This window comes from Haemorhous mexicanus, chromosome 22 (genome assembly GCF_027477595.1).
Source record: "Haemorhous mexicanus isolate bHaeMex1 chromosome 22, bHaeMex1.pri, whole genome shotgun sequence".
Taxonomy (NCBI): Eukaryota; Metazoa; Chordata; class Aves; order Passeriformes; family Fringillidae; genus Haemorhous; species Haemorhous mexicanus.
The window spans coordinates 7,490,282-7,514,129 of record NC_082362.1 but is presented as its reverse complement, the minus strand read 5'-3'; the positions used below and the strand labels follow the sequence as shown (position 1 = coordinate 7,514,129).

The window sequence follows — 23,848 nt, the reverse complement described above, 5'->3', positions numbered from 1 at the left end:
CCGTGCGGGGAGCGGCGGGTCCGCCCGGGCGGCTGCGGGTGGAGCCCTGGAGCCGGGTGAGCTCCGGCTGCCGCGGGAGCGCTGCAGCTCGGCCCGGCAAGCGATTCGGGGCGCTGCTGCTGCTGGGAGCCCGGCCGCTCACGGTGCTCACATCCCTGCCCAGATCCCCTCCGCTGGGGCTGTTCCAGTCCTCTTCCCCTGCCCCGGGGCGCGGTTTACCCGCTTCATGAGGGCAGAGCGCGGCTTTGCGGCATCCCGGGCAGCCCTCCTCCCGGTGACCCTGCGGTGAAACCCCCCCGGGGCCGCACGCCGCTCCCCGCCGGTTATGGATCGCTCCAACGGCGAGGCCCGGGGACGGAGGCGGCTCCGCCGTGGCCGCTCATTCTGGCTCTGCCGCGCTAACACGGGGAGGGGGCGAAGCGCGCTCGTCCCTGGCAGCCTCACCTGCCGCTGTCCCGGGGAGGGGGCGGCCGGGCGGGTCCGCGCTGGCCAGGCCGGCTCTCCCCCAGCCGCGGTGCGGCGGGGCGGGGCGGGGGGCGGGCGCGGCGGCGCCGCTCGCTGATTGCAGGGCGGGCGCTGCCAGTCCGCCGCCTCCCCCGCGCCAGCCGCGTCCCCGCGCCGGAGCCGCACGGCCCAGCAGCGAGCGCCCAGCCCGGCCCGGCCCCGCCAGCCGCCCCCCATGGAGGAGCAGCCCCACCACCACCATCACCACCACCACTATTACTACTACGGGCACCACCACCACCACCCGCAGAGCGCCTACCTGCCGCCGCCCGACGGCCGAGCCCAGCCTAAGCCGCCGCTCCGCCACGAGCACAAGCACGGCGGCCCGCAGCACACGGAGGCGCCGAAGCGGAGACCAGGTTGGAGCGGGCAGCGGGACGGGGCCTGTGACCTTTGCGGGGCGGCGGCGGGGCCCCCCTTCTCTTCCTCCTCCTCCTCCTCCGCCGCCGCCTCCCCCGGCCCGGCTCGAAGCTTCTCCGCCGCGCTGGGGCCGCTTCCTGTCCGCCATGTTGGGGCTGCGGGAGCCGCGGGCCCGCCGGCACCGCCGCCCGCCGGCACGTGGGGCCGGGCCGCGTTGCCCCCGCCGGCCGGGCCCCGGGGGCGCGGGGGGGCGCGGGGGGCGGCCGAGCGATTGATGAGCGCCAGGATCAATGAGTCAGAGCAGGCGGAGGGGCCCGGCCCCGCCGGCGGCGGCGGGAGGCGGCGCGGCCCTGCCCGGCCCAGGGCGCTCGGCCGCCTCCTCCTCGCCCGGGCCGGGGCTGCGGCCCCCGGGCCGTGCCGAGCCGCCGCTGGCCGGGCGGCAGCGCCGCAGAGGCGGCGGCCGGTTAGCGGCGCGGGGGGAGCCGATCCCGGGCAAGGCCGGAGCCCCCGTCGCGTTCCTGGGGGCTCCCCGGCTCCAGCAATCCCTCTGGGGGGGTTTCTGCGGGGTCAGAGCGAGTGCGTGGCCGCCAGCCGGTCGGAGTGCCGCGTACATTTTTTTTTTTCCTTCTCTTGAATTTTCCTTTTACATAACGAGGCGGGAGGTGGGAGGGGGCCTGGTAGCAACAGAGCGGGGTCGGCAGTGCCCCATGTGCAGCCTGGGCAGGCAGGGAGGGACCTGATCGGGCACACGCTAAAATAAGTTACCGAGCAAAAATAAGTTGAGAAGTCATTTCACTGTTTGCAGCGTGCCCAGGGTTTTAATATGTGCCTAGGCTGGCACCCCTCCCTTCCCGGCTCTGAAACGGTTTGTGAGCTTGCCAGATCCTCTTCACCTGTTCTTCTTACCGTCCTGGTTTTTTTCCTCTCCCCTAAATTTTGGTTGCTGCACCTCCGTGTCCAGGCCAAGGCCAGCTGTGCCAAATGTTGATTTGGAGAAAACTCAGGCAGCTGAGCTGTGAATGCTTGAGAATTGGAACTAGAAACTGCTGACACACTGACTTACTGAAATGGATTTTGTTCTTCATTTTATTCTTTCACTCCTCATCTGCAATGGTCTTATGACCACTCTTATTGTTTTGTTTCATTAACAAGTGGTGTCAGAAGTCTTGAGTCATACAAGGTCAGCTGTAACACTGCTCTTGTGAGGGCTTCCTCTTCATGCCATTCTGAAATACTTAATTTCAGAGGATCCCACCGTTCTAGTTGTCTCTGGGGTGAAGTATTTATGGTTAATTTTCTTAACAACATATTTGAAAGTTATAGTGGAAGTTGTGGTGGTTACAGATACTTGCATGTAGTAAAATCCTTTTTGATCCCCCTCGGCAAACTCAGTTGTGGAATTTCAGTAAAGATTCCTACAAGGATTCTTGTGTTCCCGACTTGCACAGAACTTGAGCTGTTACATCTGCCAGACATCTGAGGCTCCAGGATGTGAGGGTAACAATGATTTTTTAGTTACAGCAGTTAATTTCATCAACATCAGCAACAACAAAAACATTCTTCTTCCAAGCTGGAGTTATGCCCGCTCCAGTTGTTGAGGGACTCCCTCTCTGTGCTGACTCCGTGCCACCGTGGCTGCAGATGGAGCCTTAGGTGGGTCAGTGGCTGTGGGGGATGTGAGGCTTTCCAGCCTCGGGAAGGAGGACGGATGAGTCAGAGGAGCAGCGGGTGCAGGAGGGATCCCTCTGCAGCTGGAGTGTGTTTGTGGAGCGGGGCACTGTGTGCTCTCCCCGGCTCCACTGGGGCTCCAGGGCTTCTCTTGGGGCTTTAGCCAGGGTCCTCGAAAGCAGCAGCCTCTGGCCAGAGATGTTTAAAAAGGAAAAAGCAAAGAGGAAGTTGGTGTGGTTCAGTGTGGACTGTGCTGGGCTTCCAGCTCTGCTTGAATTGCACTCCCAGAACCATGAGACCTGGAAGTGAACTTAGAAGGAAAGAGGAAAGCTCAATCTACAGCACAATCTCATGGTTTTGTGAGTTGAAACCCCCAGAAAATGCTTTATTTCTTGGGTCTCAGGCTCATACCAGCTCTCCTGGGGACTCTGAAATACAGTGGGGAGCAGACCCGCTGCTGGTGGCAGCAGAAGGGCCCTTGCAGGGGTGCATTTCTTAGTTCTGTCACCTTTTCAGTGCTCAGGAGCATGTGCAGGGAGGTGCTGATCACTATCCTGAAATGCAGTGAGGAGATGTGGCCACATTTTCTTCCCTCCATCTTCCAGGTGGACTTGCACGTGTCCTTTTGGAAATACTGTGCTTTTTTTTTCTCACCCTTAACTGAGATGGCATTTGGGAGAAGGGTGGGAAGGAGGACTGCTGGTGTTGCAGGCCCAGGAGCTGATGGAGATGGTAGGAGTTGTCCCTTGTTCACAGTGTGTATCCTGAACCTCCTCAGATCTTTTCACAAAGGCAGTGGATCCCGCTGTCTTGAAGCATCCTGAGAATTAATTTTTTCCTCTCTGTGACCTGGAAATAGTAGCTGATGAAATAGCTTTCCAGCTTGCCAGTGATCTTCAGTACAGTATATTTTCCTGGCATAGCATCTGTATTTTCTTTTGCTTTGTTATGTTATCTGTATGTCACTCAGTTATGCAGGAGGCAGTCATGGCTGGTCCTTCCTGCTTAGCCCTTCTTGCTGTGGGTTCCAGCAAATAAATTTATGCAGCTTTACCTCAGAGACTAGATATTTTCCTATTTTAAATTGTCTGCATGAGGAAACTGGATATGTTTGGGGCTGACTACAGCTTTCTGCAATGACAAGTCTAACATTTCACATTCTAATTCTTGCCTTTTGCTGTTTTTGGCTTCCCTCTAGGCTACGGAGAGCTAAATGGTAACGCAGGAGAACGAGAAGTGTCACTGAAGGGCCTGTGCTCTGATGAAGCCACCGCCCCAGGATCCAGGGTACCCAATGGCAGCCAGCAGCTCGTAGATTCTAATGTCACCCCAAAGCAGACTGTGAAGGCCAGTGCTTTGGGGAAAGCTGGAATCAAAACCAAGAATTTCATCCAGAAAAATAGCATGGACAAAAAGAATGAGAAGTCCTACGAAAACAAACACAGAGAAAACCAGTCCTCAGACAAGCCAGAGGGAGTGTCTATTCCAAACGGCGTGGTGACCAATAATTCCAGCTACATCACAAATGGCTACGTAGGCAAAGGGGCCGATAACGATGGTAGTGGCTCCGAGAGTGGATATACTACACCTAAAAAACGGAAAGGCAGGCGCAACAGTGCCAAGGGCTGTGAGAACTTGAATCTAGTACAGGACAAAATAATGCAGCAGGAGGTCAACGCACCAACCTTGAAACAGGAACTTGAGAGTTTCAAGCCTGATTATAGTGAACAAAAGGGGAACCGAATTGAAAATACTAAGCCTGTTTGGAAATACGAGGCTGGGGCTGGTGGAGCAGGCAGGGGAAAGCCTGGGCTCGGGGATGTACCACGGAAAAATTCTGATGCCAAACCTGGGATTAGCAGCAAGAAGTTTGATGACCGGCCCAAAGGGAAGCACGCATCATCGGCTACGTCTAAAGAGGACTCATGGACCTTATTTAAACCACCCCCAGTTTTTCCAGTGGACAATAGCAGTGCTAAAATAGTTCCCAAAATTAGTTATGCAAGTAAAGTTAAAGAAAACCTCAACAAAGCAGCTCAAACTCCATCCACGTCATCCTCATCGTCTTCATCGTCTGCTGGGGAAACTCAGGCCCAGACATCAAGTCGACTGTCCCAAGTCCCCATGTCTGCTATGAAATCTGTCACTTCTGCCAGCTTCTCCAACGGGCCGATCCTTGCTGGAACCGATGGAAGTGTGTATTCCCCAGGGGCCCAGCCACTGCTCTCCACTGCTGCTAGTACTGTACCATCGACCTCCTCCTCCGAGTCTGTACCCCAGGACATGAGTACAACTTCGACAGCCCTCGAACAAAAGAAATCTGGCCTTTTTATCTACCCTTCAAATATGCAAACTGTGCTCCTGGGGACAGCGCAAGTCGATTTCCCTTCACAGACGAATCAGCAGAACCTGGGGGATATCTTCCAGAATCAGTGGGGCTTGTCTTTCATAAACGAGCCCAGTGCTGGACCTGAAACCGTTGTGGGGAAATCTGCAGATAATCAGTTAATGGAAGTGACATTTCAAGGGGAATATCCTGCCACTTTGGTTTCACAGTGTCCTGAAATCATTCCCTCAGGAACTGAACAACCTGTGTTTCCTAAGGCTTATGAGCTGGATAAACGGACTAGCCCTCAAATTCTTAGTGCTGTTCTTAAGCCTGGGACTGCTGTTGAGGGTGGTGTCTTAGCTTTGGAGTCGCATCACACAGGTGACCTACAAAAGGCAGACACCGGTAGCCAAGGTGCTTTAGTGTTTCTTTCAAAAGACTATGAAGTAGAGAATCCTCTGGCCTCTCCTACGAACAATTTGCTAGCCTCCGCCAAAGAACAGAGGTACCAGAGAGGCCTAGAAAGGAAAGATAGCTGGGGTTCTTTTGACCTGAGGGCTGCTATTCTATATCACACTAAAGGTAATGGCTTAACTTGCTGCCTAAGGGCGTTCTCTTCTTTTTTTTTTTTTTCCTTTTATTTTTAGTAGTTCAATATTCTAACATGGTATGTTCCTTCCAGCGATTCTCATTGTTTTTAAAATGACCCTTTTCTTTGCTTGCATATCCTCTCCTGGCAATAACGGTCTGGGGAAGTTACTCAAAGGGTTGTTTAATTAACGTTAAGAGGTATTTGTTTCCCTGTTCCCGAGGACAAGCATGAGTGATGTTGAGAGAGATGATACTTAGCAGGTCCTCAGGAAGCCACTGAGCATTGGAAGGAGTTAAATGTGTGGTTTCAGCTGCTCTGTTCCAGCTGTACTAGGTGATATTCTGTCACTGTGAAGGCATCATAGTCTGTACTCACACCTCTGCCACCAGAGTGTTGCAGCTTCTCCCCTGGGCAGATCAGACCATGAAATCGTGGCTTTGAAGGAAAAAGAAATTATTCCTATGACTTTAGGTGTGATTTATTTTTTTAAGTGTGCCCCACACACCCTTTTTCCCTGCCCTTGAGTATTATGGCAACAGCAAGACCAGTCTTTTCTTATCAGCTTCTCTGGGAGCTGCAGATTGAATTCTCTCCTTGTCTTTGTAGGCCACATCTTTCAGATGATTTTATTGCTTTCATGGAGTCCTTTGTAGTCCAGCTCCCTTTTTTCCTGGGTTTTTTTTTTTTTTTTTTTTTTTTTTTTTGAGATTGAAATGACTCAAACACGATACAGACACTTTAAAATGGGAACGAAGAGAGGGAAGCCTGTGGCATGGCTTGCTTTCTGCTTTAGCCTCAGCCCCAGAAGCTCTGAGGACTTGAGGCAGTTTTTGGCTTTTGGTGCTGGCTCAGTGATAGCAGGAGCCTGGCTGGGTGTTCCCTTTTGTCACAGTGTTATTTACTCACTCTTGGCCAACACTAGGGCAGTTCCTTTTTCTGACCCCCTTCCCTCTCCCTGCACCCTCTACCCTGAAGGGAGCAAGGCGATCATGCTTTTTTTGTTTAATATTCCACATGTATGTAGGGATAATGTCTTGCTCCCCTCTGCAGAGGGTGCCTACTTGGCTTTGGCAAATTTGGTGTTTTCACCCACTGCAAAGTTCTTGAGTTACCACTTTACAAACTCTGTATGGCATAAACTCGAATGCCTTCCTGTAACATTAACAAGCCCAGTCATTTAAAAATAATAACTCCAAATATTTTTTCCAGGTCATCTCTCTCTCAAGATGTTAACATTTCAAGCTCCAGTATTTTTGAGAACAGTGTTCATCAATTGATTTATCTGGGTCCTCTCCCTTCTGCTCAGTTTATTCCAGCATCAAAGCAGGCTTTCTAGTCTCACTTTTTGTATCTGCTTGCAGTTTAAATCCCAGCTTCCCATCAGAAAGCATAACATGGAAGAAAATCCTCGGTGATCTTTTTCTTAATTTTGCAAATATTCCCTAGACTTCTGTTTGCCTCTCTGTTGTCTGCCTGAACTTGTGGAGAAGCAGTTGTGCTGCCAGCAAGGCTCATCAGCTCTCTCCCATTCTCACTTGCTGTGAAAGGCAGACCTCAGTGAAACAATAGGAACAACAGGAAAATAAAGAACACTCCCATCCCATGTCCTCTCAAGGAGGTGTTAACTTCAAAGCCTGGCTGCGTTGAGCTCTTCTAAACACAGGAGTTAATTACATTTGTTGGCAAGAATGGCCACTTAAAGCACCCGTTAAAATACTGTTCTCTGCTCTTCTTCTGCATGTGAATGGTCTTGCTTTGAGCATCCAGAGCAAACGCCCTGGTGATGGCCTGGGGATACCCGATCCTGCCCCAGCACTCATCTCTGCTAATTTCTTTTTCACGTTATGTATGTGCCATCTTCAGGGTGTTACTTTGGGGTAAAAGATGATGGCTATTACTAATCAGCATTGTCATTAATGCAGTGATGGGGTGCTCCTAACACCTTGGGCTTGTCTTTCTCCTATTTAGTGTTCAAAAGCTTTACAAAGCAAGAGACCAGGCCCGGTCTTAGTAACGATGGTGGGTATTGCATTTCATCCTTGGGGTGAGATGGGTTAAGGGATATTTGGAGGAAAGGTGCCTCCTGTCCTCTCCATGGTCGTGGTCCTGCACCAGAGCCACCGTGGCTGTGAAATGCCTCAGAAGCAGAACTGCGGGTGTGTTTGCAGGACAGCAGTGCAGGGGTTAATTCCCACACTGTGCTCTCCGTTTATCTTGGGCTCTTTTCCTGAGGTCCAGCTCCAAGCCTCTGCCGTAGGAAAAGAGCTTTTTCACTCTGTTCCTTTTCACGAGCTGCCTTTTCCTCCTTGCTGGGGAGAGCCTGTGGGTTTGCCTGGGTCTGTGTTAGGGCATTCGGGGCACTCGGGCCCTCAGACTGTTTGGTTTTGATTTTGAGAATCTCGTGAACTTCTCCCTCTCAGATTGATCTGTTTGCTGTTGAGCAAAGTCTCGGTAGTTTGATCTTTGCATCTGCCCTGCCCTTGGGGTTATGAACACAAAGAGAAACGATCACAGGACAAGGACAGGGGTGAGTGTGGAGCACTCTGGGGTGCTGGTGTGTTCCCTACCCTGAGCTCCATGTGCAGTGTTTTAGTGCAAGGATGAAGCTCTGGGGGTTGCAGAGAAGAATGAGCTGTAGTGGGAGTGGTTGCAGTGCTTTGAATGTCACAAACGTGCACACTCTTTCTTGCAGTGTTTGTGCCTGCAATTGTGACCAGGTTGTGTGGATCCTCATCCTGGACTGTAAATTTCTCTGGGAAAGCCTCCAGCTTAGTCAGTAGCTTTGTTCCAGCAAACCAGGCTTTCCTGTGCGTGGTTTGCCCAGCAACTGCACAGGACATTATAAACTGTAATTGCTTCACAGCTTCCCTGTGGAAAGATGGATAGAGGAGGTGGCACCCAGAGAGAACTGGCTCTGGTACAGTGCTCCTGTAACTCACCACGGTGTCCCTGAGTGCTGGCAGGGCTGGGTGGCTGCAGAGCACAGCGAGGTCCTGGTGGAGGATTCCTGTGTTCCTTTGCCTGTACCCTGACTGCTTTTTCTCTAGGAGTCTGAGCACTGGGAACATTTAGGCAAGGATTATGATGCACTCTCTTCTTCTGGGAAGCTTTTGCTGTTGGTTTCATTGTACCCCTGCTACAAGCCTTGCTTCTTTCTTTTTTCCCCCCTCTCTGTTTAAAGGGCAGAAAGACTCCCTTGATCATCTGGTCTGCCTGAGTGTAAAACACGATCCTTCAATGTGGCTGCCTTCACTGACAGCCCATGCTGCCTGCAGTTTGTGGTGGTGCCTTGAAACGCTCAGGAATGACAGATCTGATTTACCAAGGGAGATCTGATTTAGCTTAGCACTGGTGGGCTTGCTCTGGATGTGCTTGGAGACAGGGATGGGCTTCACATGGGAGACTGGAAAGCCCAGGAAGGAGTAGTGCTCTCATTTCAAGTCATTGTCCCCTATCTAGGTTAGAAGTTGAACTTCTGCCTTGGTGTGGCATTGCCAAAATCCTTATCTTTTTGAGGTAAAACTGATTCTTGCAGATATTTTGGTCCTTCAGATAAGGAAGGCTGAGTATATGTCAGCTTTGCTTGCATCAAAATCAGCATCTTACTGCTTTAGTCCTTTTAAAGACAGCTGGATGAAGCACTTCATATCAGAATAATTGTCAACACTTTGGAGAATTTTGTCATTTTCAGGCAATTGCAGTCTTCAGGCCAGGCTGTCACTAACACTGAGCTCCACTTTGTGGTGGGAAGCTCAATAATTTGCTTGTCCTGAGTTAAAAAGCAAATAATTGAGGCCTCCAGCTCAGCTGCACAGCAGCGAAGGCCACATGGGTAGAGGAGAGGGAACTGCAGAGTTTCCCTTGTTCTTGCCCCTGAATTTCTGCATGTACTGCTGCTTTGTTCCTACTCAGCACCTCAGTTGCAGCAGCAGCATCTCTGCTTGCATGAAGAAGCAGGAGAGCAGCATGGAAAATAGAGCAAGGCAGCGTGGGCCAGCCAGGAGTGGCGTTCGCCGGAATGGTGAACTGGGTCAGAAGAAATAGCAGAGCTGTGAATTCAGCAATTTTCATCCTTTACATCGGGGGGTGGGGGGGAAGCCTTGGTTTCCCATCCCCCCCCATGGTGGGAAGGGGTTAGAGCTCGCTCTGTTGGTTATGGCCTTGTGGGGTTTGAGCTGTGGGGCAAGAGCTGATTTAATTCTCCTTCCAGTCCCTGCTCTTTCCAGTTGTCAGGATGAGTACAGTGTGTGCTGTAGAGCCATGAGTCTCCACAGCATGGAATACTTACTTTTTGCTTTGTTTCCAGGGAAATCCCTATACTTAATCATTGTCCTGCAGGTACAAACAGCCAACTTCAGACAAAAATGGTCCCTTGTTATTTCTTTACTGTTGTATTTTAGGGACAATTTTGGGATTTATAAGGACAGTGAAGTAGTAGCATGGCATTGTGCAGACACTTCTGTTAGTAGGGGCTGCCTCTCTAGCAAGGAAAATGTATGGAGAAGTGCCTGTCTTAGCAAGTTATTTCAGAAACACTTTTTTCTCCTCCAAGGTTATGTACCAGTCCTGCTGTAAAGTTTATTGACCTATGAGGAATCCCAGCACAATTCACCAGAGTATGCCTTAGTCTTTTCCTGACATCAAAGCTTTCCTCCAGTGGCCCTTTGTTTCAGTGATAGTCCCCAGAAAAAGTGGTTTAGGTGGATGTGGCTGGGACTGCCTGCCCCAGGAAGTCCCTCAGCAAACCACAGAGCCTGAAGGCTGTGAAGAATCCAGCTAATTGTAAAAAAAATATCCTGGTAAATGAGATGTTGGAAGGGGCACAGGAGGTGACCTAGTTCTGCCCCTGGCTTGGAGCAGGGCTGGCTTTGATGCTGGGTTGTGCAAGGGTTTGTTGGTGGCATTTTCTCCAGCTGGGGTGGAGTCCACTCGAGAAGAAAGTTTGCTGTTTCCCCAGCCACACATCTGGTTTTGGGAATGGTGGCTCCTGTTGGGCAGGTCTTTAGAAAGCAGCTGTTTTGGGGCAGTATCTGAGAGACTGGACTTGGGCTGATGGTGAGGATACCCCTGTTCTCATGCAGGGTGAGCAGCTGTAGGAGTCCTTTGCCTAAACTCACTCTGGAAGCTTTATCCAGGGAAAAGAAGCTCAAGAGCTCTTTGAGCTCAAAGAAGGAGGGCTGAAAGCAGGCTTGGGGCTTCTTGCATGCCCAGTTCTTGGGGGCTGTCCTTCCTTCTACTTGGCTGGAGCCAGGCATTGGGCAGCAGTGGCTCTGCTGAGCTGCCTGTCCACCAGGTCAGTCACCAAGTCACCCTGTGACAGTGGCCATGCATTTGTCACAGTGCCTTTTGTCAGTCACAGGGGATCACAGGAGCTGGCAGGCAAACTTAACTGTATTACCAAGTAAAGCAGGATAAATTATACAATTCCTTTTTAAGATTGAAAAAACCCATTTTTTCCCTAGTTTTGTATTGCAGTTAGCCTAGGACTTAGTTTCTCTTCCCTTGTGAAGTTGTTTCACTTGGTCAGTGTGCTTTAACCTGTGCCATCCCCTGTCCCTCTGCTGCCAGGTGGAGGGGAGGACCTTGCTCTGCTGGTGGCAGGTGACATTTAGTAAAAGCTGTTATTGCATTGTTTGCTGATGGTCTTTATTTTTGTAGCTTGGTCCTGCTGAGCATCTGCCAGCCAGTGTGTCCAGGTGTCAGGGATGTCCAGGACACTTTACACCACCTTCCCTTTCTGAAGGAGAGGGGAAATTGAAGTCTGAAAAGGCTGTAGGTGTGTTAGATTTTTTTGAAACAGAGTTTTGTCAACTCTGTTGTTTTTTGGTGTGTTCTTAACAGTATCTCTGTCTGTAGGTCTGTATATCTGTTTGTCTTATTGTCAGATACTCTTAATACATGGGGTTCACACTCTTGTGGTGCCCAGAGGAGTTAAGGCCAAATGAGGTGCACCAGACAATGGTCTGTGCATGGGGATATGGTGGTGGGTGGTGCTTCAGCTCTGCCTTGTATTTCATGATCAAGCATTGCTCTAATGTGCAGGAACCAGCAACTGGAGGGTAGTTTTCTGTCCCCTGCCTTTGGGGAAAGCTGTTAAAATGGGAGATGTTCTTTAGCTGTTAGGAAATGATGCATCAAACTGTGCTGAATGGAAAACTCACTCCACAGGAGGTAATTTTAGTAGCTGGTTCATTTTACTTCAGGGGAATCTGCATCTGGCAGCTGAGGGAGGCAGTCCCTTGCCAGCCTGCTTCTGTCCCTGGGGTGTTAGAGGCTGGCTACTATTCCCAAAGCACTTTGCACTTCTATTGGGGAGCCCTAAGTGTTGCTGTTACTATCCTGATGCAAAAATAACAGACCTCGTAAAATTTTGTCAGGGCCTTCCTTACAAAAGGTTTAATTGTGCAAGGAAGGCTGGCAATATTTATTTGCATGCAATTTCCTGCCCCAGGGAGCTGAGGATTGTAGGGGACAAAGGACAGATGAAGGGTTGGAGAAGGGAGGCGATTGATGGAGGTGACACTTGGCACACATCGTGCTGAGGCCGTGGGGTTTGTAGGGCTTTTTCTTCTTCCTTTGCTCTGCTGGTTAGTTTACTTAATGCCTTGTTTTGTGCTTTACTGCACATCCCATGTGGCCTGATAATCTCTTATCATTCCCTTTTCCTAGCCCCTACCAAAGTCCTGTCACCCTTTCTGGCAGAAAAGAGACTGGAAAGTGGTTCTTGAAAGATTATGTTCCAACTAATACCTATTTTCTATAATTTTGTCTATTAAACTTGGGCACAGGGTACACTCAGCATCTTAAAAAATATTCTAGCTCACAAAATTCCAACATGATAGCAGCTCAAAGTAGTTATTTTGAATGGTTCTCTAAAGATGCATCTTTGTTTGGGGGATATTTTAAAGGGAAGAGTCTTCTGTTTCACACTGTTAATGAAAAGAACATTTAACTTTGCTGCTATTTCTTAGGTAAACAAAAGCATGTGCACTTCCAGGGAGAACTGGGAAGGGTTTGTCTTTAGCCCACAAACATGTAGAGGTGAACTATGGGAAGACCTGCGAGCCAGGTGTGTGGAGCATCACACCTTGCTCCTGTGTGTTGGCAGCAGCTCTGCAGAGATGTTCTCACAGCAGCCCTTGCCTGGTGCCTCAGCACACGCATGCTGGGAACCATGTGCAGCTCACTGTGTCCAGCACTTCTCATTTCACACTCACTAAGCATCAACTTGTAAAAATCATCTCTCCAGGCTCCTTGTTGAGGCTGTAATGTGCAAAACAGCGTTGGAGTCAGAGTAGTAAAGCCTGAAGTTAGATTGTGATATGTAGGACTGGTGAGTGGTGATGACATTTCTGATGCTCAGCTTGGCTCTCTGACCCTTAAGACCACATTACAGCTATCCCTTTGCCTTTTATTGCTGGATTATTCATGTCAAATTTGTGTTGTCCTGTGGGCTGGGGCTGTGCTGCTGGGGGGAGGGGGTTGGCTCTATTTGAAAGCCCCAGCACAACTGCCACACTTGGAAAATTAAAGTGTGTTTGGAGTGGTCTCTAATGGCAGCATCAATCTGCATAATAACAGTGATCTCCTTTTGCCTCCACAGAAATGGAAGCGGTTTGGAATTTGCAGAAGCAAGGTAAGGATGTTGGAAGGGATAAATGAACCAAATTGCTCTGTCTGTTGGGAGGGGGAATGAATGAGAGCAGGTTGTCTCTGTGTCTGGAGATGCCTGGGTTCAGTTCTTTGGCTCCTGTGGTTTGTAGTCTGGATTTATCTCTGTTTCAGATTGCTGAAAGTCAGGACAAAAAGCTTTGCTGTAATGGTGAGCTGCTTGGAGAGAAGCAGCGTCTCTAAAAGAGCAATAAACCCAGTATCAAATTAGATCTAATGACTCTTCCTTATGTGTATACAAAATTGCTTTCTATTTCTGGTGTTGGGTGTCGCATCCAGTAATAAGTTCTAAATTCTGGTGTATCCCCACAAGTCACCTGAGAGGAGATTTTTTTTGTGGGAAGAGCAGTATGTGGAGACCTGTGTGCTGCTGTGGGGAGCAGGCTCTGCTCTGGGGGAGCCAGCCTGGCCCTGGGGTGGCTTGGCAGGAGGGGACATCCAAAGGAAATATCTGTTAACAGCCAAGTACTTTGTGTTTATTTTCAGCCACATGTCCTGAAAGTAGCTTGTCCAAAACTTAGAATTCTGCTTCCTTTCCAGATCCCAAAAGGATAATCACTTATGATGAAGCCATGGATCGCCCGGATCAATGAAGGTAGCAAGACAAGACTGCCTGTTATAACCTTTCTGCAGCATTTGTGCTGTTCGTGGGGGACAAAAAGGCTTTTATGCTCCTTCTAAATCTTCAGTGCAGCAGAGGAACCATAACTAGAATCACAGGATAATATATACAAATATATATATAGTTATTTAAAAATGGCAACTGAAAGTAATTAGACTTCTTAAGGAATCTGAAAATTTATTTCAACGAGACTACACACGTGATTATTTAATCTCCGGTACTGAATAGATTTTTTTTTTTTTCGTTTTTGTTTTGTTTTGTTTTTGTTCAAAGAGTGAATGCAAGTGATTAAGGAATACAGACTCAATTACAAGCCCGGTTTCAAAGTTCCTGCTGTCGTCTACATGGGCAACAGCAACCCACTGGAGAGGCATTTCCACTTGACAAGGTTTCTGTTTCTTGTTCTGTGACTGTAGTGACACACTAATCACAGGGAAATCAGGATGAATCACCATCCTTCATCTCCTCTTTCCCTTCCACCTCCCCTGTTTGCTTTTTTTTTTTTTTTCTTTTTTTCTGATTTGTTTTCCATTGAATGCTGGAGAAACGCCTTGAAGTTTGCAGAGTTTCTTTTTTTTATTTCAGAGAATTATAATCCGCATGTTTTGTCAGGAGTAAAGCAGCAATCCTATGCTGGTGATATTGTCTTAAAAGGATCATTCTGCTGAGGGAAAGATGGTAACACTGCAGTTCTAGGATGCATGGTGAAGTCACACAGTTGACCTGGCTCCTGTTACACGTTGGACTATTGCAACTGAAGAGTTATTTCATTTTAAAAGACAACATGGAATAATAAGCAATCTGTTTAGGCATTTAATATGGAGAAAAAAAACAAAAAAAACCAAAAAAAACCCCACTGTTCCCACAGTTTAATGCCATTGTATTACTGGGAGCAAGAAAAAAAAAAGACAAAAAAAAAAATCTTCTGCTTTCAACTGTAGGTGCTTCATATTTGCTCTGTCTGTCTCCTAACACTAAATGTGCTGGATTTTTTTCCCATTTTCATTGGAAAACTGAAGAGGAATTGAGTTCTGCTAACTTTCACCCTTCTTGAATTATTTTTTCTCTTAAAAAATTTTCAAAACAACAAAAAAAAAAAGAAAAAAGTTAAAAAAAAAAAGAAAAAAATGGGAATTTGAATCCTTTTCAATTTGTCCATAGAATGCCAATGGCTGGGCTTCCTGCCCCTTGGAAATGCTCTTTTATATTTTAATGCAGTCTGTGTATTTCCGGGCTCTGCTTCTAATTATCTCTTAATAAAAATATATTTTATTACAAAAATAAATGGAGGACTTAGGAATGAAAATAATAATTAAAAAAAAAAAAAAAATAATCCCAGGGAAAGGAAAGCTTCCTAGCAGTGGTAGGGAAGGCTGAGCAGAGTGCAGGCTCCAGCTGTGTAACCCCTCTGTCCCATTGCAGCTTGTGTCATGTGTCCCAATCATCTGGGGGTTGGGTAGTTTTTCTGGGGTTTTTTTTAAAAGTTCACAGGGTCCAGTGCAAGAGTGAGAAATGAATAAAGCAGAAATGGGTTTATTGGCCAGACCCAGCTCCCCATGTACCTAATCCTGGCTCTCCAAATCAGCAGCAGTTGGTGTCTCCATAAATGAGACTGGACCCTCTGGGGCATTAGGAGGAATAGCTAAACTCAAAATTTTGGAGGACCCTTTGTGCTTAGATCTGTCCATCTGTCCATTGAGCTGCTGTCCAGTCACCAGAGGGTCCCGCAGGGCTCCATCCTCAGCCCATTTCTCTCCAACATCTCATTAACAACCTGAGTTCAGGACTCAAAGACATACTAATTCTGCTGACACACTAAACTGGGAGGAACTTCTGACACCCTCAAGGGCAGAGAGCCCTCAACAAATTAGAGATGGGCAATCACCAACTGTATGGAGTTTAACAAGGGTGAGTGTCAGATTCTGCACCTGGGATGGCAGCCCTGGATGGACTGGGAGGCTGGAGAGCAGCACCATGGAAAGGGAGCTGGGGGTCCTGGTCTGTGGCCCTTTGGATCTAAGTCAGGGGGCTCAGCAATGTCCTGGGGGGCACCAGGCCCAGCAGGACCTGCCCTGCTCTGCTCTGCACTGGTGCAGCCTCACATCGAGTTCTTGGGGCAATTCTGGGCACCACAACATAAAAAAGACTCCTATTGGAGAGCATCCCAAGGAGGCCATGAGGCTGGGGAAGGGTCTGGAGGGGAAGCCTTATGAGATGACTTGGTTTGTGGAGACTTGAGGGGAGAACATCCTCCCAAGGGGCAGCAGGGAGGCAGGTACCAATCTCTTCACTCACATGACCAGTGACAGGGAATAGCCTTAAGCTGAGTCAGGGGAGGATTAGGTTGGATAGCAGGAAAAGGTTTTTCACTCAGAGGGTGGTTGAGCACTGGAACAGGCTCCCCAAGGAAGTGGTCACAGCACCAAACTTGACTGAGTTCAAGAAGAGCTTGGACAATGCTTTCAGACACAGGGTGGGATTCTTGGGGTGTCCTGCACAGGGCCAGCAGTTGGACTCGATCCTGATGGGTCTCTTCCAACTCAGAGTATTCTATGATTCTATCGCTTTCTTCTTTTTTTTTTTTTTTTTAGTAGGACTATGTAGCATGTGGTTTTTTTAATTGTTTTTATACGTTTAATAAGATTGTTCCTGAATGAGACACTTGAGTTCATGGTGGGACAATGAAACTGAAATTCTGTACCTTGTGTAAGACGTTCGCTTTCTGCCACGCTTAAACATTTGACTATGGATTGCCTACTCCATTTGATGTATCCAAAGCTATATAGTATAATACTGAGTGTGATACTATATAGTCATCATGTATTGTATCAGTCCAGGTTCAGAAATGTGTGGTTGGCCAGTTAGTTCTGTTTCACCTATAAACTTGTACCACCTCTGCAGGTGTGTGTAACTTTGAGATGCATAACATGTTTACAGATGTGCCCAACATCTAGTCCTCCAACGTTCCTGTTTTTAATTCTGTTGAGTCTCCCAACTGCTTGCCAAAAGTTGGAATTGCCTCCATCTCCACTGTTGAAGAGCTGGGGTGTTCCTGAGCTTTAAAGTGTTGAACAAACTGGATAGTGGAGCTGGGAAAATGAAGGTAGAAGAAATGTTCTTTTTCCTCTTTTATCATTATTATTATTATTATCTTTAAAAAGTTGAAGGCTGATAGCAAAGTTTCCAGTTTGTTTTACTGGCTTTAAGGCTCTGCTGTGTATTTATTTGCCTTGTGTAGTCACTTGTCGCCTTAAGGGCTGGGTTCCATTAAAAAAAGATAAAAAAGAAAAGAAAAAAAAAGAAAAAAAATACAAAACCACCCTGTTTTGCTTCCCTGGGGTCTGTGCTGTCCTGTACCCCTGCCCCAGGTCCGTGCTTGGGGCGATGCAGGAGTTGAGCAGCGCTGACCCTGCGCCTCTAGAAAGGTCTGAGTCTTGCTGAATATTTGAGGACTCTGATCTTGGCCTAGTCCAGTCTGTCACATGACTAGCGAAGGAAATGCTGAGAGGAGCTCGGTTCAGCCATGGGTTGGGCTGGATTCCCCCTGATGCTCATCTCTGTGGCTTTGCCTCGCCAGCGGGACCCATCCAGAAACACCCTCGGCAGCACCTTCTCTGCTGTATTTCTGACCATCCTCTGTTCAGATGTCTGTCTGTCTGTCTCCATGAGCTCCACGGCGTGTGCTCAGCGCTAAGCAGTTAGGAATTCCTCTCTCTGAGCTCCTGTAGCTCTGGCTCCCTGGTGTTTCTGGGATAGACTATTGCCTAGAGCCAGGCAGGACCATGGAAGGAATTTCCTCGTGCTGTCGTGTAACTCACCCTGTCGCTGTCTGCAGTCCTCCCCAAGTCCTCACACAATTCTTAACTGAGCACTTATTAAAAATATCTTAAGATTTAATCTGTTTTCTGATTATTTTTGTGTAAACTTATAAAAAAAAAACCAAAAAAGAAAAAAAAAACTGAAATTGAGCTGTGACTAATTTAGCACATTGAAATAACGATAAGGTGTTACTGATAAGTCTCATGTTTTGTTTTGTTTTGTTTGACTCAGAGTATTAGTACTGTAGCATAAACCAAATACAGCCTGGGAAGGGGAGCAGCAGCCTCCTGTCCTGGGTGTGCACCCGAGGGTGTCTGTGGGGGCGAGGAGCCGGCCGTGCGTGTGCGAGCATCTGACTTGTGAGGAGAGCGAGCGTGTATTTATTTGTGCCATTGTTTGCATTACACTGAGTAAAGAAAGTTTTAAAACAAAACCTTCAGTATGTCTAGTATTGGAAAGCAGCACTAAGGGTGAGATCATGACTATTTTTTTTATTAGCTATGAAGATACTAATTCAGGTTAAGGCTTCTCTCTCGTTTCTGTTCCCGTTGTGAGTCCCTTTCCTCTGGTTCCCTTTCCAAGCTGTCTGTTTATTGGAGTGAGGATTCCTGCACAGGCAGGGCTTGTCTCCTTTCTCATCTGGTCATTCCCCACCTCTCCTCCTCTGCCAGCAGGTTCTTTTGGGTGTGTCTTGTACAGGGTCTTGTGTAATAGAGGCTGGAGCATGTAGTGCCAGCCAGATCCAGCTTGGGATCTGCTTGCTGTTGGTGGATCATGGAGTTTTCATGTGCTCCAAGAGGTGCTTTAACAACTGCTTCATGATAATGGTTTGGGGCCATCAGTCTCTGCTCTTTCTCACTCCACCCATTTGGTGGATTGGCAAAGCAATGGCTTTCAAGCTTTGCCTGGAGTTTGGTTTTAGTTTAAACCCACCTCAATCCTCCTCAAACCTGGTAGAAATCTCCTGTCTCTTTGACCAGTCGGTAGCTCCAGGGCATGGATTCTGTCACTAACCCACTTCAAACCTTTCTGAGCTAGTAAATCCCACTTTTTGCCTTTCATAGCTGCTGTGGACTTCTTTGAAATGTAGAAAGAAACCCAATTCTCACTAGGTTGTGAGTCCAGCACCTGGGAGTGGGTGATGGGTGAGCCAGCTAGCTAAATGGAAAGGAAAATTGCTTCCTGCTAGGAAAAAAATAGGAAAAAAAAGAGCTGGAAGTTGTGCTCCCAGTTGTGTGTGTAATTAGTGCTTTCACCTTCAAGAGAGTGTTACAATAACACCATAGTGTCCTTTCCCAAGTGGCCAGTGGGTGACCTCAGGGACATCTGGGAGTGATGGCGTTCACAGCCAGAACTGCTGGTAGTTTTCCTGTGTGTCCAGGTTTTGATCTTGATTCAGTAAATTGCTATGGTGTCCCAAGCTTTCAGGAGTCTTGTCCTCTCATCCCTAGAAGGCTTTTCTGTCTGTCCATCTGTGATGATTTGTTTTTCTTAGAGAGGCTGTTTAGAAGGGAGCTGGTTAGGTTGGGAGGGGAGAGAACAAGGATTGACCCACTTCAAAGCTGCTGCACGTTTTCACACTGGTGTGTAAGGCAGGAGAAGGGCTGGTGTGGTGGAGTAGCCAAGAAACCCAGAGTAATTCTGGCTTTGGCCACCACCAGAGTGTTTTTCCATGTGGGAAAAGCCTAGTGCACACAGCTGGGAAGCAGGAACCAGGGCTGGTGGGAAGGAGATCTCGATGTGCTGCCTTCCAGGGATTACAGAGCTTTAGAGGTTTGCCCAGTACATGTTATACCCCAGGGTCAGGCTGGCTCCTCTGTCCTGCCCAAGATCCTCTAAAGCAGCAGGAGAGTGGAGCTGTGGATGTCTGGGGAGGTAAAAGAGCCCTGTGGTGGCCTCATGTCCTGGGCATGAGCCCACTCCCTGTGCTGGGACTGGAGCAAGAGTCCTGCCTGTGCCCTCACCTGAGCTGGATTTTTCTTGACTGTTAATCAGAAAGCTTCATATGTGTCCAGAGCTCTAAAGCCATTTTGTAAGATAGCAGTGTCCCTTTTCTACAGCCTTATTAAAGAGTAGAAGATCTTTAAAAAGAAGAAAAGAAGCAAACAAAAAAAAGAATTGCTCATTTCTTTCTGTGGTATGAAATTTGTGTACTGCGAACTTCTGAACATTTAGCAAAAATACAACTTACAGTTTTCTTAAAAAAAAAAAAAAAACAAAAAAATCCCCAGCCTGTCTGCTTTCCATACGGTCTTTCCTCAGGTGCTAAATAAGGGTTCCAAAAATGGATACTGCTTTAGGAGTTTCTGCTTTATTCTTAAAATACGTATTTTTTTGCTTAGGTGTTGTAAAGATATTTTAACAAGAATGTTTTTTTTTTTAATGTAAATAAGATTGTGTCTTTAATTTTTGTTTTATATCCTTTTTGTCCATATTGAATAGTCTAATTTTCATTTTTGAGAAGGACCCTCTTATGCCCTTCCCTGAAGACATTTCATTAAGTGTTGCTGCATTTAAGAACGAATCTACAACTGTTCATTGTCTTGGATTAATGCTGATGCTGCTGCTATAAGTAACCCTGAAAATCAAGAATGTGTGATGCACTTTTGTTTTTCGTTTTTGTTGTTTTGTTTTTTTAACATGACCATGTAGTTCCTCTGCAGATAGCTGAACCCTCCTGTAACACAGCCACTAACTGGGGGAGTGTAGGAACTGGGGGAGCTGGGGTGTAGGACAGGGGTGGACCTGATTTTGGTGCTGACCTATGGGAATTTCTATGCAAACGCAAGCAAAGGAGAACTCTTTAACTTGAGAGAACACTGTGCTTTTTTATTTTTTATTATTTCTTTTTCTTTTTCTCTCCTTCCTTTTCTCAAGCTGCTATTGGAAGGGTAGTGCAAATCCCTGAGGTTTTCAACTTCTCCTTCCTCCGTGGCTGGTGGTGCAGGAAAGGTGCCTGAGTAACTTGTAAGGTAGAAAAACCTCAGTCAGCTCTTGTCTCGTCTCTGGTTTTAATATATTTGTTTTCTATTTGAATTTATCTATAGAAGGAAATTGCTCATCTCTAAAAAAGCTCTTTTGAATGCTTTGTCTCAATGTGAAGTTAACCAGCAGTATTAAGGATTGCATGGCCTCCGTCCTGCCCTTATCCCAGTGCTTGGGACCCACCAGCTCCTTCTCCACCTGGGGAGCACTTGGATGTTTTCCAAGAAAAAAGTGAGATGAAGCCATCCACCCAGCCAAAACCTTCCAGTAAAAGGCTTAGGGAGCAGTGGAGGGAGATCTCACTGCATCAAGGCGCTGCCGTGAGGCACAGGCAGGTCCAGAACCTCTTTTCTTTATGGGTCACACCTGGGCCATGGTGGGGAATGTGCACCCGGGAGGAGGAGTTTACTGGAGGGGGAAAAGGGATTTTACTTGACTATTTATAGAAGATCCTTTAGGAATACAAAGTACCTCTCTGCAAAGTGGGGGAAGAGTAAGGAAGGTCTAAAGTCGTGTAGGAAAAACACTTGGGGATTACAACTGCCTGGAAAATAGTCTACAAATACATAGGCCAGAGCTTTCTGCCTGTTTAGTTAGTTTTTTCTTTTTCAGACAGCGTTTGCTCTTTTGCACACCGAGGTGTTTGTGTGCACATCTGACTCAATGTGCCTTGCATGTGTGCTTAGTCTTTCTGGAGAGAGGTGGTGGGGTGTGAGCTGGGGACGTGGCCGCGAGGGCCACTCCCCATCCACAGTCAAGGGTTCCTTCGTGTCCCAGTGACCCTTGGGATCAAAATGAGACCTGGACTCCAGCTTGTGTTGTGGCTGTCTTAGTTTGGGGATGATGTCCTGTGCAGTGGCACCTGTGACTTCGGAGGGGAGTGGGAGAGAGAGAAGGAAAAGCTGCTTTGCTCTTCTGCAGACAAAAAATCAGCATTGCCACGGTTCACCTGCAGAGCCAAAACAAGCCGAGGTCTGGAACCAGCTTTGCTGGAGTTCAGGCTCTCTGTGGCACCATGATCCCATTATCCCGGGGATTTATTCCCTGCCAGGTTGTGGTTCTTGTTTCTGTGGGGTTTACAAGTTTTTTTTTGTAAAGGAGAAGTCAACACGCCTTGCTTGAAGTTAACGAAATCCAAACGCTTGTGTTTGCAGTCAGTGACTCAGAACTCCAGGCTGTGCAATTCTGGGTTCTCCATCTCCTGCCCCAGCGTGTGATGATTCTGTCCGAGTCTTTCTGTACTTCTGCCACAGTAAATGTGAAAGCTTGCTTGCATTATTTTTTAGAAATGCATTTTGCACACTCGGGTTTCGCTGAAGCTCCGTGAAAAGGTTAGTTTGAAGCAGATGAATAAAGCTATGCACATGTTTTGAAAGTTTAATTTGTGTCTCATTACCAGAAGTGACTTATCTGCCCTCTTTTGCATTCCTGTGCTGTCATTGCCTCCATTCTCTTCACCATCTCGGAGGGTGTGATGTAAGGTGACAGTTCTTTGCTGACAGCTGTAGCAGAAAACTGGCGCTTCTTGATTTTTTTAGTAGCCTTTCTCTCTCCTTTGCTTTCTCTGTAACTCTCTGTATAGCTATATAAATATATATATTATTTTTTTATTTTAAAGAGCCTACTTTAGTAATTGAATCGGAGGGAGCGGGGTGTGCTGGCTTGTGTTTCAGATACACTTTGTGCTGGATGAACCAGTGCCCTTTTTGTCTCCGGGGAGAGCATGGTGGTGGCACCCACCGGTGTCCCCATGGGGACAGGGAGCCCCCACGTAAAGCAGCTTTGGGGAGGGGATGGAAACCAGTCAACTGCACTGCAGGCCAGTGGCGTGGGCAAACTCGAGGCTTCTAATGACAAAATGAACCAAGAGGAATCCTACTGCTGTGTATTCCCACTGTGAGGCAGGAGGGACAGGGTTCCTCATTATCCCGCTGCAGGGCTGGAGTGGAGTCTGGGTTCCCTCCAGCCTCAGGGGTGAGAGCTTTATTTTGGTTTTGTTTTCATGTGTTAGGTGCATTGGGTTGCAGGTACCACCTTTGGAAACATGTTGCTTAGCCCAGAGCCTGTGTGTGGGAGAGTCAGGATTTTGTGGCGGGAGAAGGACCCTGACAGCTTTCTCCTCCTGTTCCCTTCGCCATGGCAGAAATTTGTACTAACTTGACAGCTTTTTTTCATACAGAACAGGGCTGCTTTTCTATCTACCATCACACGTGTACTTACACACCTTCAGCGGCTTCCCAGCCTCTGAAGGTCCTCAACTTGTTTACTGGGGGGCACTGATGCCCCTCTCTCTCCCTTCCCTGAATATTTCAGTGTTAAGGGCGGTGCAAAACACAACCGCGCGCTTCGACTGCGAGCTGGGGCTGGAGGGATCCCTGCAGGCAGAGCCGGGCAGGGTCTGTCTCCTCTCCTGCCCCCCTTCCCCGTCGATAAGTTCTCATTTCGTTCCTGGTTTGTATTCAAATCGCTGCGAGGGGTTGTGCTCTACCTGCTCAGGAGCTGAATTACCTCTGACCTGCGGAGAGGGGCAGCCCCTCTTTGGTGTCGATGTTGTAGTGTGCGACCACACGGATCAGTAAAGGTAGTCTTTGTTTCCTTCTCCCCTCCCCGGTAATTTCTGATTAGGTTAATGCACTCGGTGTGCCCAGCTGGAAAAGCGTTTTCCCAGTGGTGAGAGGGTGGCTAGAGGAGTTTAGTGTAAAACCTGCTGTAGCTGTGTTTGGCGCAGCCCCTTGCGCTGGTGTGGGTGATGTCACAGACTGTAAGGATAGGTAATGTCCATGAGCTGTAATGGCATGATGTATCTTTACCAATGATGTCATACTTCACACTAAATGTTTAAAAAAAATGAAAAAAAAAAAGAAAAAAAAAACAACCTTACCTGAAATTTTGTTTATTCTGCACCAACAGGTCTTCAAAATTTATCCAAATTTTATTATTTTATCAGGAAAAAAAAAGAAATTTGTGTAGATCGAATACGTTAAGACAGACAATAAGTGATGTAAATTGTTGAATAAAAATTTTAAAGTTTGTGAGTGTCACTGTGACTTTCTTTTTTGCATTTTCAAGGAGCAGCCTGGGTTTGGATCCTAAAAGCCTGGCAGTGCTGACCACAGAGCCCATGAGCTCTGTGTGTGCAGGTGGGGTGGATCCAGGTGTCCTTTACTTTGTCAGGGGAAGGAGAGAGCAGGGAGGGAAATAAACAAGGGTTTCTGTGCAGCAGGTGGGGTCTGAACCTCCCTCGGTGTGAGCCCCACCTCGCTTCAGCCCAACTTAAAACAAGTAGGTAAGAGTCTGG

At 47.8% G+C, this 23,848-nt stretch overlaps 1 protein-coding gene across 3 annotated transcripts; it reads left to right on the top strand.

Moving 5' to 3' along the window:
- The first annotated feature begins 596 nt into the window (after positions 1-596).
- On the top strand, positions 597-23,581 carry NUFIP2 (nuclear FMR1 interacting protein 2). 3 transcript variants are annotated; one of them, XM_059866060.1, is made up of 5 exons: positions 597-863; positions 3,731-5,443; positions 13,057-13,089; positions 13,665-13,719; positions 14,332-23,581. In XM_059866060.1, exons 1-4 carry the CDS (start codon positions 680-682, stop codon positions 13,715-13,717), a joined length of 1,983 nt encoding a protein of 660 aa, XP_059722043.1. In that variant the 5' UTR covers positions 597-679; the 3' UTR covers positions 13,718-13,719; positions 14,332-23,581. The 3 variants fall into 3 exon arrangements, with proteins under 3 accessions (XP_059722043.1, XP_059722042.1, XP_059722040.1); XM_059866059.1 differs by having other exon boundaries at positions 14,020-23,581; XM_059866057.1 differs by having other exon boundaries at positions 13,665-23,581.
- Positions 23,582-23,848: the final 267 nt, after the last annotated feature.